This window comes from Paralichthys olivaceus, chromosome 6 (assembly GCF_024713975.1).
Source record: "Paralichthys olivaceus isolate ysfri-2021 chromosome 6, ASM2471397v2, whole genome shotgun sequence".
Classification (NCBI taxonomy): domain Eukaryota; kingdom Metazoa; phylum Chordata; class Actinopteri; order Pleuronectiformes; family Paralichthyidae; genus Paralichthys; species Paralichthys olivaceus.
The window spans coordinates 9362113-9378045 of NC_091098.1; the positions used below are offsets into that span (position 1 = coordinate 9362113).

The following is a 15933-nucleotide window of genomic DNA, read 5'->3' on the forward strand; positions in this document are numbered from 1 at the left end:
CATATAAATTCTCCATTCACTTACCCTTTCAAATATGTTCATCTTCCTTGATCTGTCTGCTGCTGAATTAAACAATAGAGTGTAATGGCCTGGTCTGGCAGACGTCCTGTTCCCTGATGAAAGATATTGTAAATGGTAAAGTGGTTATAAAACAGTCACTCAGGCTCAGTTCACTTCCATGTTGTACACTGCATATTATGTACTTATCAGTGGAGGGATACACTAACCCGAGGTACATTTGGTTTGTTACTGTACTTTTCCGGTCATGATGTAGTAGATTGTTGCATGAGGGAAAGGGATTTTGTTCTAAATATTTCAAGTACCTTGCTTTTTCTCAAGTTGAAAAGTTAATGTGGTACTTGTACTTTTACTTGAGTACATTTTTGTCAATTGATTTGTTCTTTAACTTAAGTAAAATGTTTGCTTATATTTTGAATTGAATTGAATTTTTTTGCATTGTGAATGACTTTAAACAGGCATGAAATCAGTTTGAGTCCACTTGTGAACTTTGGGTAAATTCATGCTGTGTTTTGTTCATGTAAGGAGGCTGCTCTGCTGACAGATCAAGTGTCTAATCACTAGTAAAAGAGTCAGTCACATGACTGCTGTCAGTCCACAGTACTGTGTGAGACAAACACACTTTGTGTATAACTTTGGAAGGTGCAGTGTTCCCCATTGCAAGTTTGGAAACAAGTTTTTCCTCCCCCCACTTCTGCTGCATCACTATTGAGGGTAAGAAGTGACCCACATGTTGTCATAATTCTCAATGTGAACCTGAATGCACTGACCTGTTTTCTCACTTAAAAACCAGTTTTCAGGTCTTTCACACTTATCAGAAGCCTTCCACACACGTGCAGTACAGACACAAATCAGGCTGAATAAATATATTGTGCCTGTCAGATTGTAGATATCTACCACATTAATAAATCCAACACTTATATTACTCATCTAAATATTATCTAAGTGGTCCATTAATCCCATCCAGCTTTTTTATGTCTGCTAATGTAATAAAAGCCCTGTTAAGAATTCAAGAGTTTCTGTCCACTGAAATGCTGGAGGGCCTTTAATTTGAAATTGAAACAATTGAGTTTGTATAAACTGTAATGAAGAAACTAAAAAGGGCAAATGGGAGCAAGTCAAGTTCAAAATGAAGCTTGTGATAAAAAAAAAGGGTTTTCTTTAAATGAAGTCCCTGCAAACATTAACTTGTTGACATCTGTAGATTAAAACAAGTCTTCCTGTTAAAATATGGCCAATTATTTGAAAAGTAGAAATAAAAGCCTGCATCTAAAACAATAATAAAAGTCCTTACTTTTTACAGTCAAGGTAAATAAAGGCCTGGCCATTGTTTGAGGAAACAACTACAGAAGCACACAAAATAATATATACAGTCTTTCACCAGGTAATATTGATGAATAAAACACACCTTTCCCTCTTAAATACAATGAGTCTTACCTGGACTTCACTTATATCACCTTAGTATACATGACATTTACAACTTCCTGACTTTATGACTCTTCTCTTATTGTACTTTTAAACATGTCAAATATAAACACATCACTTTTATTTCAGAAGTAAAATGAGAAGTGTGTGTGTGTGTGTGTGTGTGTGTGTGTGTGTGTGTGTGTGTGTGAAGTTGATTTAAAAGAAGTGCTGAAAAATCTATTAAGCTAAGCTAATGGCGTGGCTGCTGGTGCTTCTGGCTAACACACTCTACTCGACTTGGCAAGACGTTTGGGAAACAGTTCCCACTGCAAAGTTCATGCAGCCGTCAGCATTACTGCAGATTTGTAGCAGTCATTACTGGATTTGGCCACAGAAGCAGAATTTCCATTAAGACTTCACTTTACAACAAATCATCACAGACACGTCTCCTTCCTCACCTTCTCACTTGGACACAGCTTCAGTGATGTTACCTCTTTTATGATCAGACACACATGCTCCCCCTCCATTTGTCAAAGCAGTATGGCGTGCATGAATCAATGCTCCTCTTCCACAGCGTATCCCTGTCTTTGATTCACTTTTTCATCACCATCTTTGAGTAAAAAAATGTAAAAAAATATGCACTCTCACATTGAACATCATCCAAAAGTTCTGAGGCTGAAAAAAACATCAGTTCAGGCCTATTACTGAATATTTTGGCCGTGCAGTTATCATAAAAGAATATTTTAAGTTTCAGTGTTACCTTTGATCCAAACTTCTCATTGGAGGCAATATTCCTATAAGAGCATATTTTACCTTGGATCTCCACAATCTGAAATTCTCTTTCTACCTTTTCTGAAGCAGGAGGACTGACTGTGCACAACACAAGCTGTGCTTACACTCTTTTTTCATTCTGACTGAAGATTTGGGGTCAACCATCAGGGATTCGATTTTATACCACCTGGTTTTTACATGCATCCAAGCATTTAATCAACTGTGTGACACAAAAGTGATAAATGGTCACACATTCGTCTTCCTCAGCGGCTATCTTTGTTCAACTCTGACACTCATTAAGACTAATGGCAAGACTCAGGCCTTGTCTACACTACTGCAGATGTTTTCCCGTAAGTTTTGAAAGAAATCTTAGTATTTTTACGAAACGTCATACGTAAAACATGACTACAAGCCCTCAAATAAGCACACAAGCAGTAGGTGGCGATAAAGTCTACATCAACAATCTGTCGAATAACAGTCAAAAACGCTGAAGTCCCAGTAATACCATAATATAGTAAATGGGGCGATGCAGATGCCTGTGAATTTCAGTGATGCGGAGCAGTGATGTTTTCATTGATGCTAAATTTGGCTACAAACATGTAATTGGATCGGGTAGTGTCAACCAAACACAGAGAAAAACCATATATAGCCAATATATAAATTGTTGTTGTTGTTGTTCTAGCACATGTTTATTACATAAAGCAATGGTGGGCACGTTGAACAAATACACTGAACCTAGAATTTTTGAAAATCTGTACTTTGGAAGGCGTTTGTAAAAATCATATAGTGACTTCTAACGCTTGTGTAAAACGAGAAGCCCAAACACAGCGCAAACACTTTGTTTCGCTAAGTATCCACATCAGTGTGGAAGAAGATAACCTACAGCAGAGGTCGGATACTGGCGGCCCACAACCTGCCAGCAATAATATCTATCTTCACCATATCAGACTGACACAGACATTCTCAGATATAGTGGGTGCTGATCTCTGTCATGTCAACAACATTCATAGAATAACTTCCTTTCAAGCTATTTGTCTTCAAAGAAAAGGCACAATGTTCGTTTTGTTGCTGTAAAGCTAAGCCGAATCAGAGAGCTTTTATTTTGAAAGGTTTGCTTGCATCTTTTATCTGACTCTTTTTCTCCTCCTCCGTTTCTTTTGACTCTTCTCCTCCTTCTTCTCTTTTTGTCCGATCCACCTCCTGATCCAGGCTCATCTCCACTGGTCCCACCTGGTCTCTCTCTGTTGCTCACTCCTCTTCAGCTCATTGTCTTCTTGAGTGAGTGGGGCAGAGCCTTCTATGTTTGCTTTTGAGCCAGCCTGCCTCCATCCATTTTCCATTGCAGAACATGCACAAAGAAAAAATGACACAAGTGCAAAACAAAGCTATGCATTGGGTTATGGGTTCGTATGAAACTGTCCATATGTGGTGATAAGTAGAGATGTCCTTGACCAAAGTTTCAGGGTGGGTCCATGCACTGATTTGTGGTTGATTTTATTTGCGACAGATTTGCCTGTTGTCCACACTGCTTCAGAGTTTTAGAGCAGCTACATTTTAGAAGTTTGGAAACGCTGTTGGCCCCGTTTGAGTTTGAAAAATCCAGGGCTGCGTTTTATGGAAGAAAACTCCCTAATTACACTGACACACACATGCCTAATGTATGTGAGAGGTCACATGATGTGCCTTTTCAAGCGTGTTAGTATGGACGGGGATTAAAATGGATATGGAGCCAAAATGCTTGTGTAGATTTAGATTTCACTGACACTGAGGAAAGTCAGAATGCCAAGAAAACAACGATAACAGAAATGAGAGAGACAGAAACTTAAAGGAGAGAGAAACTGGCCAAAAAAAGAGAAAAAAAGAAAAACACACAGAACATGACAAGCTGAACATAGAAAAGGTGACCATTAATAACCAGACTACAGGAAACATGTGGCTGAGCCTCTGTATCCATTATTATCATCATTTCAGTTGACTGTCATTCACTCTATACAGTATTTCACTTCTGCACAGTTTGACCAATGCTCTGATTAATGTAACCCTCCAGATTTAACTGGATACATGAAGATTGAACTTATTATTGGGTTTGACTTCCTGCTGTGAGCACTTCTTTACAAAACTGACTCCAGCACAGACCGTCTGACCCAAACCTGGAAACCTGCGGTGAGTAACATCATCGCCTAAAGAGAAGCAGCTCCAGCCATTGCGTTAGAGAGGTTAGCGTGATGTATGTGTTCAATAATTCACTACGTCCCCTGAAGGATGGCAGAAAATTTAAAATGTCCCTTGATAGAAAGGTCCTGCACTCCTTATCTAATTTTAACATTTTCTTTAAATAACTGACTTGACCTTTTGTGCTGTAGAGTATATGTATTCAAAACAGGGTGGCCCAGGTGTGTGTGTACTTGTATTTGTTTCCTCTTTAGGACCTTTTCAAGCATGAGCACTGACCTTGTCAGGACCAGTACACCTCATGGGGACCAAAGCTCAATCCTAAAGAGGCAGAATATCATTTCTGAGCTCCTGGTAAAGGTTAGTGGTCACATGTGAATTGTGGTTAAGTTAAGGTTAAAGTCACGCATGAAATTGTCACGATGAAGGTTAAGGTTGAGCTTTTGGTTAGGCTTTCTACAAGGAATGGAAATCAATGCAAAGTCCTGATAAGGATAGCTGCACAAACCTGTGTGTGTGTATACGTCAGTGTTAGTCTGTGCATATGGAAACAAACTGAAAACTTACTGTGCAAAATAAATGTTGCTGACAGAATCGATTGATAAAAGGAACATTTTAGGGAAGTGGAGAAATCTAGATCCCCACACATTTATGTCGGAGTGGACGACAGGTGCACACTGAATGCAGCCAGAAGGTAATCAGATTCAATCTTGTGAAAATGTTCTTTTAATCGATTTATGAAGATTTGAACCAGCTTGGTCCTGTTTATTCTGATTGAACTGTTTATATAGAGCATTTTTATTCTGTTAGGTCTTTGAAAAGATTATACTCAGAATATAAACTCCATGTAAACACACCTACTGTGGTGGTCCCATTCCAAGATGCATAAAAGTATAAATACACATGCATATTTAAAACTCAGCGGACAGAATATGGATGCAAACTAGAAAATATGATCACACAATTCTGGATTTGGCATCATCACTCACTTTGTGTAACTGCTTCTATCATAAAATCTTTAAGAGGGCACCAGCCCTCAATATATCTTTGGTTTATTATCCGATAAACCCACAGGAACCCTCCTTTAATGGTGACAGGAATTATTGCTGCCCACAAGCTAAAGAAAACCGAGGGAGAAAGTTTTCTCAGGAATTTCAGGCTTGAGGAAAACAGGAGGAATTTATTTACTTGGCACGCAGTAGCAGCAGTTGCTCTCCCTTTCCTGTCTTGACCTGAGCTTATTTACAGTTGAAGGAGCAGGATGGGTTGACAAACTGTTCAAGGACACAGAACAGATCAATTGCAGGGCATGCAGTCATGTAGTCTTGTTTATTGTAGTGGGAATACTTGTGGGTAACAAATTGAGGACTTATCAGCTGGAACACGCACGTAGCTCACTGGCATGTGCACCCCGAATGACACGTACACAGATGGTGGCTGGTAAAAACTTCATGGATGTTTTCAAAATTCTCAAGCCCAATGATGCAGAGGCCCACTGGGAGTGTGCCCGATGGCCAGTACAAGACTGGATATACTGTCATGATGGCCTCCCAGCCTCATACACACAGAGCAACAGCCACCACGCTCTCTAACACAGATAAAGGATGGTGCACAATGTGAAGTCATGTGAGTGGAAGATGCCCTGCAATCTTTACTTCTAGAAATCTCTATTTATTATTATATTGTTGAGAAGTACGTAGCAAATACCTGCATATCATGTACACTACACTGCTGCGGACATCATTCATTGCTGTGACTGTTATGAACCATTGACCCAGTTAACCCGCTTGCACTGACCTAAAACCTTTCTCGGAGACCATTAGATTGGCATAACAAAAGCTGCATCAGCGGAGAGCTCAGGTAAAAGTAAAGGGCTGCTTTGTGTTTCAGCGTCAGACCTTGCAGTATGAACATTCTGAATTTAATAAACCTAGCATCAGTGGTTTGGATTTATTAGATCTGGAGTTATAGACACCTTCCCTTTTCCATGCACCCCTGCAGCTTGACTATAGGAGGGACTGTGCAGAGAAAAATGAAATGGGAGTTTGTACAAAATAACAACAACTTTTGATTCAACTAGTCTTTCTAACTCAGACTGACAAAGCCTCTGTAGTCGCTACAAAACTTTCACTCAGATCAGGGTCTGTTGATTCGATTCCCCACCAATTAAAATGAAAGCAGGAAAGGATATTTTCGTTTGAAGTGATGGAATGACTACAGCATGCAAAACACACACTTTAATATTCACATATTGTTTGAACGTGCACTCATCCTTGAAACAGCTGATTGTGAAATCATTTTAAGAATTATTTCAGATTATTACAGCCTGTCAAAGTGCTGAACTCTCAGCAGTCAGCAGCAGCATTGTGAAAAAGTAGATTTGAACATGGTAAGAAACAAAGATTATTAGGTTTGAAACAGTTAAAGTAAATCCTAAATCAAAGAAACAAAGTGCTTCTTGCTGTTGATCAGATTATTACAGAAAGAGCGTGTGTCTTTGCCTGATTATCATTTCAAATTGCACATTTCAACTGTTTTTCATTTTCAGCTGCCTTGAGATGAGCTGTATGTGTAAGGCTGCCATCTACTGAGAAGTGACTTCAAAATGGATATAAGAGAAAAATTGATGCTGTCTCCAAAAAAATACTCTTTGCACTGGATGGTCGTGGCTGAGGGAGGGTCCTGCTCAGACTGGTAACTAGATAATTGAGGTTCCGTTTGTTAAAGGCTCTTTCAGGCACTTCACATCTGATCTGATGCAGCCGCCCTCCCTCCTCATTGAGACCAGAACAAACAGCTGCTTTATCTTTACTCCTCCTGTTATATTTCAGTTTTTCAAACATAAAATTTGAATATATTCGAACCACGCACGCAGTCAATCAAGATTGAAAAGGTCACGTTCTCTGCTGGTATGTGGTGCCTTCTCAGCTGCTGCCACCAGGTGAGTGATCAGATTTTGTTATGAGCTCTTTATATACAGTCTATGGTTATGAGGCAGTTTCATGGTACAAAGAATTTGGAAGAATTTGAATTCAAACCCGTCATCACAGGGCAAATACAAACTTTCCCCCTACATTCAATTGTTCATTTTTTCTAATAAAAACTGACAGCTCTACCTAATTCTTATGTAAGTGTATTTCAAACCTGTCGCTGTTCTAGCCACACCCCAATCAGTGATGTCACAGCAGGTGTCATTTCCTCTGTAGAAATGTTTGTTCTCCATTTGTAAAGTGCTTGAAGTAGATCACAATTACACCCCCTCACTCTCTTCCCTTTGCCATGTGAGCGCTGATCCAGGCCAGCGATGTACATGAGGAGGAGGGCTGGTTGCTAGGTTGCATGTTCCTCCAGTTTCAAAGCTCTCTCCGGTACCTGCATCGCTGTGTGCTCTCACGGATGCGCGCCCACTCACATGGCTCAGGCTGGGGCACCTACACACGCACAAAAACACACATACTAACACACAGATGTGCACCTGTGGGTGGGTGTGGGTTTCTCCAAAAAATCAGAGCAATACCAGGAACCCTTCCACCCCGAAAAACATCAAGGCGGCCTCTCTGCCGGGACAGTTAGACAGGAGCCGTCTGACCGCACTAACAAGGTGAGCAGACAGTTGAAGCTGATGCGCAGGGTGTCTGTGCCCCTTCAGGAGGAACAGACAACAACTGGACTGACGCTGCTAATAAGGTGTTGGAGTTGCTCTGCCCCTCTCCAAGAGAACAACTGTGCAGCTCACACCGAGCGGCGCTCCCTCTGACGGGGATCAAGGTATTAAAACCGCAACAAGGAAGATTTTATTTTACATAAACACACAACATCAGCTGATATCATGAATCACAAAGTGGAGCGGCAACAGAAAGCAGCTTCCCCTACATGACAGAGGTGCTGTGAATTATTTTGCCCATTTAGAGGATGGACACTGATGAGAAAGACTTTTCGCACCGGAATATAAGAAAACCTCAGTCCACCTCATTCTGTGCAAAAACACACAGTAAAGTTCAGATGGATAAAAGTCACTGCCCACTTCTCAGGTCTGATCTTGGTGGACAGAATTAAGAATCGTCAAACCTCCAACATAGCTAGGCAGCTACATAGCAACACCCACAGAGCAGCTTCTGAAAAAAGACTGAATTATGGTGATGTTAATGGACGCCTGTTGGTCGACTTTCAAGTCAATTAACAACTATTGGATGAAAATAGAATCATTTTCACAACAATTAAGTTGCTGGGATTCCTACGGCCACAGATGAGACAAGAGTAAACAAAAGAACCTGAATGCTTGAAGGTACAGAGTGTAGAATTTAGTGACATCTAGTGGTGAAGTTGCATGTAATACTCAGTGGAGCACAGACGTACACCAAGACCCAACAGTCCTGGTCATTTCAATCAAGCTGTACCGAATTACCAACATTCATTGTAATCAGTTCCCTAAATGTGCCTGATTATTTATTGATTAGAAATTCACAAAAATGTTCAAAAAAGCAACAGTACAGAAAGTTAAAATCCAATCTGCTCTAAAAGTGAATGGTCTCTTCTTTGGCCCATACCCCACCACCAAGATTCAGGAGAATCGCTTCAGCAGTAATCCTGCTAACGGACAGACAGCCATGAAACGGAGGTAATGAATCATTTGTTTCTGGGTCATGGAGTGACTAGCCTTACTTAACCTAACTGCTAGTTTAAGTTTATGGTTGGTAGATTTATTTATTCTGTGTGGACTCAAATTTTGTACTGAAAAACATTTAACCTTGGAAGACACTTTGCTGAATTTTCAGATTACCTAAAGAAAATGTATTTTAACTAGAATGAAGACTGTGGGTTTTAACCATCATGTATGAGCAGGAGGCACGATGACAGTGATCAATAAACCTTTCAAATACATATCCATCAATAACTGCAGCCATCATCTATAATTCATATCTTTTGATGGTTGAGGGGGGAGCTGGAGCCAATCCTCGCTGGCATATGGCGAGAGGCAGGGTACAGAGCTGACATAGACAAACATTTATGTATTAATATGTCACAAATCAACCTGAACCCAATCTGCCTGTCTTTAGACTGTGGGGAGAACTCACAAACTGCACCCAGGAAGATCTCAGCCAGGCTGGGATTCAGAGTGAAAGAACTACAGCTGTGACAACCTGTGAACCAAATGAAGACCAGCACCTCTTTTAGCTAAGGAACCAGAATATCAATGGCTACATGGAGCCAATTATTAGGTGAATACACCTTTAATGTGAGCTATTAACACATTTACACAAACAGCAAGTCGCAGAGGCTCCTGCTTGTTAGAGAAGCTAAAGCGTGGAGTGCACCTGGGCTTGGTTACGCTCTTCTTTTTTATTAACTAAAGCTGCTGCGCCGAGGCTTATTCTGCAGCCTTCATTCTAATGAGTGCGGCGGGAGGGAGTGTGGGGGTGGGCGGGTCGGCAGGGGGATTGTGTAACTCTGTGTTACATAACACAATCTGCATGGCCTTCTCTCTGTCTCTCTCTCTCTGTGTGTGTGTGTGTCTCAGACGTGGCACAGCGAGCACGGAGGAGAGGACGGACGGTTTGAAAAGGTGCTGGTGTTAATGAGGGCGATCAGGGGAGAAGTGTGCATCGCTGGAAAATCACACCTCATTATGGCACCGTTTCTAATAATGCTAGTGATGAGGATTAGTTGTTCGGGAGGTGAGGGGGGACGGGAAGGGGGTGGCGGTGAGTGTGGGAGGGGCACCTCTGGCATCGTATTAGATTAAAACTCAACCATCAAGTGGCATTCAAGTGGGTTTGCTGGATAATTAAAGTCGATAAAATGTTATTACTTCCCCCCTCAGCGCCACCTATGGCCGGTCAGGGGATGAACTGTCTGATGTGTGCAGGACATTTTGGAAAGGACGGGTCGCTGCAGGGATTCAGTCTCCACACTGATGTTTTACTTTCTCTCTTGCATCCAAATCTGTTGTTTTTCGGCCTAAAAGACATTTCAAGGTTAGTTTCTACTTCACCTGAGTGTAGCTGTCATTGAACTAAATGTTGTGTTTGGGTGTGTGGTCAAAGCCTTTTAGGAAACACTCACAGTTGTGACTTAATTTTAGTAAAGCAGCAGAAAAAAATCCATTCATATAAATGACTTTTTATTTATACAAACAAACTTTTAGACAAAACAAAGTAAAGTAAGTGATAAAAATATTCTGAATTCTGATCAAATATGAAATCACATTTTACAGCACATTTGTGTTTATTTCACACTTATTTCAAATATATTTAAAACAAACCAGGGAAAATTTCCAGGAAGCTGGGTGAAGCAATCATGTCGCTGTGGAAAAGTTCACGAGTAGTTGACATTCACAACGAACGTCTCCTCCGTCTTCTCCTCCAGGTTGTTGACGTAGACATGAATCTTCACTGAGCCAGGACTCTGGCTGGGAGCAAATCTGAGTCCGATGGTGTAACTCTGTCCTCCGCTGACCTGAACACAGGAAATAGTCTTTGTACCAATCTGCGTTGTGTGGGTGAGATCACAAATTTTCTTTCTTTTGAGTAAGAAACATTAAACAGATGTGACCAAATCCACAACACAGTTCCAATAACCTTGATGATGATGATGATCTTCTCTAGTTGAAATCATTTATCGTGGTTTGTTATGTCAATCTTTGGAAAGTTTCAAACTTTAGTTCACACTCTAGTTTACAGTTCAGAGATAAATTGTTCCCCTTTCAGTCATGGCTGTCACAAACAAACAGAAGTAGAGAAGAAATAATAATATTACATTTCTTACTAAAAAGAAAATGAGGAATTTATTGTAATTCATATACTAAATAATAGTCACAGTTGTGCAGATAATAATAAGTAATAAAAATCTGGATCTTGTGAATTTAAATCTGGTTTCATAAGGCGACTGTTGGTCAACAACTTAACATATATTTTAATACACTTACCACAGAAAAAAGCACAGTTTTATTTCATGTATTACCCTGCTGCTGCACAGAAAACCTTCAAAATAAAAGATTCAACGTGATGTTTAGATGCTTTGGGTTCTTGTAAAGAGGGAAATCAACATCTTACTTTACAATTAGGAATTGTTCCTTCCTGTTCCTTTGTGATCCATTGTTTGTCTTTAGGACAATATTTGTTTCAGACATTTTCATCAAAACCTTTCAAAAATTAACTTTAGGTCGGGGTCCAGTTGGGAATAATACTGTATGACCTAGCAACAATACTAAAATACTAAAGTGTGTTATTGTTTTCTTAAATTTAATAAATGACCTGCATGTGGAGCAGAGGCTCAGCCACACAGTGGTACTGAGCCTCCTCACTGTGGATTATTCCACTGGCTGAGTTAATGGTAGTTTTCTGAAACCAGAAACTTAAATTAAATGAGGAATCCTCAAATGAGTTGCATTCTTAATTGTTCAAAACTCCTGACATGCACTCTCTGTTTTAGTCTAAATTGCTGTTTTTTCCATGGGAAGAGTGCAGGACTACAAGACATTGTTTTGCTGTCAGAGGTCGAAAGATCTTTATTCGGGTTGTATTTTACTTTCACAGTATTTTAATCAGTACAGAACTGTCTTCCTGCATTTATCGGTAACAGCCAACAACGGATATATGGGTCAATTTTGGGGATTTATTCTGTAATCTTCCCCAAAAGCGTCGCAGTATTGATCTCTGCTTTGCTTCCCCTCCTGACAGCTGGTTTTATCATGGCGGGGTAGTTATGTCAAAAAAAGAAAAGTGTTTCCACATTTGCTTAATGCTCTAGGCACAGTGAATTCTTTATAAGACACCTGCAGCCTGGCTGACAAGATGGAAAATAACAAAGGGCTGTTTTTCACTCTTCCCACCTCCTTCTGCGTAATTGATGCAGTGTCTTCTGGACAGCGGCAGTGAGACTCTTTAATAGTTTATGTGGAAATACACTCCCACCGCATCTCATTCATTTATTTGTTAATTTAAAATGCTGACATCCCATTTGTTGTGCTGTTTTATCACACCTCAGCAAATGAAAGGCAATGATGGCAGTGACTCCAGTGCCTCGTGTGTGTGTGCCAGTGCATTAGCTATTAGAGCCAAGAGTTGACACCGCAACAAAAAAAACAACAGCTGTAATGACTTTTCTATATTCGTCCTGTTTCGTTCCGAGAGCAAACATGGAAGTCACTCACTTGTCTCAGCTGACGAATGAATACTCATAATATGAAGCCAGAAATCACTGATGTCTTTTATTATTTCATCGCGGTGAAGTCTGAGGGGGTCGTTCTTCTCATGCCGTCGAGTTTTCCACAATCTGCATAGATTTTAACTGTAAGTTTACTAATGCCAGTCTGTGAAGCATTTCAATAATTCATAAGTAACGATGCTGCAACACAGCCGAAACTTGATTTTAGCCTGGAGTGCACGGACACTGATTTTGATGCCCGGCTAAAATATCAGTGTGTGACATTGTTGAATAATTCTGTAATAAAACCTGTGACTCGTCTGGATGCCACCCAGTGGATGCAATGTTCTGGCTGCATCACAGCTCGATGACAACTGTCACAGTTTGAATGTTTACAAGTGTTTCATGACCTTTAAGCCTCGTCCACACAGAGGCCGTATTTTTCGGCTGTCTGCCAGAACAAATATGCCTTATATGAAAAACAGGTTTCTAAATAATGTCTCCACAGGCCTGCTAACAACATTTTTTATTTGCCATATACTGAAGCAGATTTTACACATGAAGTCTCTTTTTTCCCATTTGATGGGCATAATTGCGAGTTATTGTGTAGTGAGCTGCTCAAACACAGTGATCTTCACTCAGCACTGTGTCTGAGTGCATCGTTTGTATACACAGGCAGAGAACTGGAACTGCTGCTGATCTGCTAATGTGTTTTCTCCATGAAGGCTCAGTGAACCTGAACAACCTGCTCTGTGGCGGCTACATTTCCAACAAGTTTTAGATTTTTACTGCCAAAAGGCTTGTGTTTTATGAGCTCACTGAAAACTCTTTGCAGGGAGTTTGAGTAGTTTTTGATGTTTAAGAACTTAGAATTTAATTTGTGAAAAAATATTATTCTCTAAATGCATTATTTCCCATAAGAAGGCTGCAACCTTTATGAGGTTTCCAAGGCGAACACTACTGGTGTCACAATGCATTATTTCACTTATTGTTTCTATTAAATTCACTGTTATGTTTGGTAGAAGTACTGCAAGAATTCTTTGTTTCCATTATTTCTTTCTTGAATGGATTTACTATAGGTTAGTAGCACTTTCCATTAAAGCTCATGTCAATTGCATTACTAACAGAGGTGTAACATCGCGGAACTCTTTAATCCCATAAACCATATGTACTGATGCAAAAGAGAACAAAAAGAGGGTTTCTCTTTTTTGTCTGGGTGTTAATCAAAGTATTGATTTTACTCCTGAGGAGAGTAAGAGAGCTGCGTGACCTCCTGCTCATTTCACCTGGAATTGATCTTCTTTGAACTGGAGCAGGTCTGGATGGTCAGAGCGGAGCAGGAACGTGCGGCTGCTTGTGTACGGGTTGGTGTAGGTGATTTTTTTGGAGCTGCCACGCCCTCCACCAACCGGGACACTCACTTCAAATGCCTGGATGACAACACAAACACACGCACGCACACACACACACACACACAGACACAGACACACAAACAGGCAGACAGTTAGTGCCATGTCTGGTTGGTCAATGAATAATTTAGGCGTGTGTCCAGCTTTAGTTCCAAAGAGCAGCTGGTATTTAATAATGACTTTTTAATTTAATTTGAAGTCTCTTTAAACAAATTGTGAGTGAATGATTTGCACACAGGATACGATTTTGAAGATCCACATATACCATATATATATGTATGTATTTCTCTGATTTGGATTAATAACAACAAAATTATAAAAATTTAGACTGTGTGTGAATCCATTTAACTATCTGTCAGTCAGTTAACTAAGAAAGGCAGAGAGCAGTTATAGAGGAGACCAGCTTTAAGAGCTGGCCTGGGATCAGCTGTACTTAGCCTTTCTCTGATACTCACCATAAACAGGTTGGTAATGTGCGGCTGAGAAAAACCACTAGCACAGATTCAATAAGGAATCGACTGTGACTCTGACTCACCAGTGGCTTTGTGACACATGCACATTTATGATGTTCATCATATCACTGTTGTTTGCTGGCTTTGTATTCCTATGACATTGTTGGATTCACAATGCATTGTTAAACATTTTGATCATGTTCAGTGCACCAGATCCAGAGATATTGTTTTGTTTACTTCATACATTCCTCTTTGCAAAAACCTGGTGACTACATTACCCAGAATGTAGTCTGGGTAATTGACAGCTATACTAACCGGTTAAAGCCAGAAAAAGATACTCCACCTTTGACAGCACAGGCTGATGGACATTGAGACAGAGCAGCCAGGCAGTGATCAGCCGCTGGTTGTCCACGTCCACAGCGTTCACAAACAGGAAGCGGCTGCCGGCCCGCCACAGCTGCACCTTCAGCTGGAGCTCCTGCACTGCTGAGGGAGGCAGAACGAATACACCCTCTGGATCTACCTACAGAGAAGGTGTGGGGGGGTGGAGGTAAAAGGTCGATTGGGTTCGGCAGTAGAGTGTTAGGATGTCGGGTGTGTTGTGAGAATGCATAAGAGACAATTAATAAAGGGAAAGTTAAACAGGATGGAAGAGAAGCGATACATTTTATAAAAAAGGTAAAGAAAAGAACAGAATTAATGGGAAAAGGTGTTTAACAGAGTCAGAGGAAAGCAAAGGGGAGTACAGATTACAGTAGGACGTGGGTGAGAGAAAGGGCAAATGAAGTTCAGTGAAAGAGGCAAAAGTAGGAGATAGACAATGAAATGAGAGCCAGCGGAGGCAGAAGAGTGACAGAGAGACAGAAGGATGAGATTTAATGCGGAGCTCCTTTTTAATCTGTCGAGAAAAGCAAAGCAATTCTCTGGCGGTGAGCTTTATCCTGTTTTATAAGACTCCTCTGAAGCATTCCACAGTGAGCTAACCTGCAGAGAGTCAGATCAAAGAGGCTGCCGATGCATACGGTAAAATCTATTAAAAATACATCTTTTTATTTTCCAGCCGCTTCTTCAAGTAAGACACGTTTGGGTTGTACTGTATGGGACATGATGGATGTGACAGTCCATGGCTTTCTTTGTTTTTTTTAATATGAGTGAGTACAAGGTGACGCAATGCCCTTTTACTGTGGCTCTGACTGAGAAACATTATCAGAATCTCTCCTCTCGTGAATGTTGTTATGAATAAGAAAGGATCTATTAAAAATACAGAGCTATCTGACACTCCTGAAACATATTTTCTAATGTTCAGGGAGCGCACAGCCATTGCTCATTTTTTCGAGTCGTGTCAAATTGTGTCCCAACATGATCCGACATGATTGTAGGAAGTAATGGGAGAAACCTAATGAAACGAAATGAAATGACATGAAAAGACCCATTATGCCGTCAATCCACATTTGAACATTCTCGATAATGACTTGAATCTTAACCTGGAGTTATTACAAAAGAGGCTGTTGCTGCTCCATTGTTTCCCACTGCTGAGAGAACAATGTGCATCAAATCGT

General features: G+C 40.5%; 1 protein-coding gene across 4 annotated transcripts in view; it reads right to left on the reverse strand.

The window, feature by feature from the left end:
* Positions 1-10476: 10476 nt before the first annotated feature.
* Positions 10477-15933, reverse strand: part of nphp4 (nephronophthisis 4) — a 151033-nt gene continuing 145576 nt past the window's right edge. For all 4 annotated transcript variants that reach the window (XM_069527117.1, XM_069527119.1, XM_020088675.2 and 1 more), the window contains 3 exons: positions 14718-14897; positions 13800-13943; positions 10477-10824 (listed from right to left, as the gene is read on the reverse strand). In XM_069527117.1, coding sequence (XP_069383218.1) covers positions 10684-10824; positions 13800-13943; positions 14718-14897 — 465 coding nt within the window. In that variant the 3' untranslated portion in view covers positions 10477-10683. The remainder of the gene's footprint in view (positions 10825-13799; positions 13944-14717; positions 14898-15933) is intronic.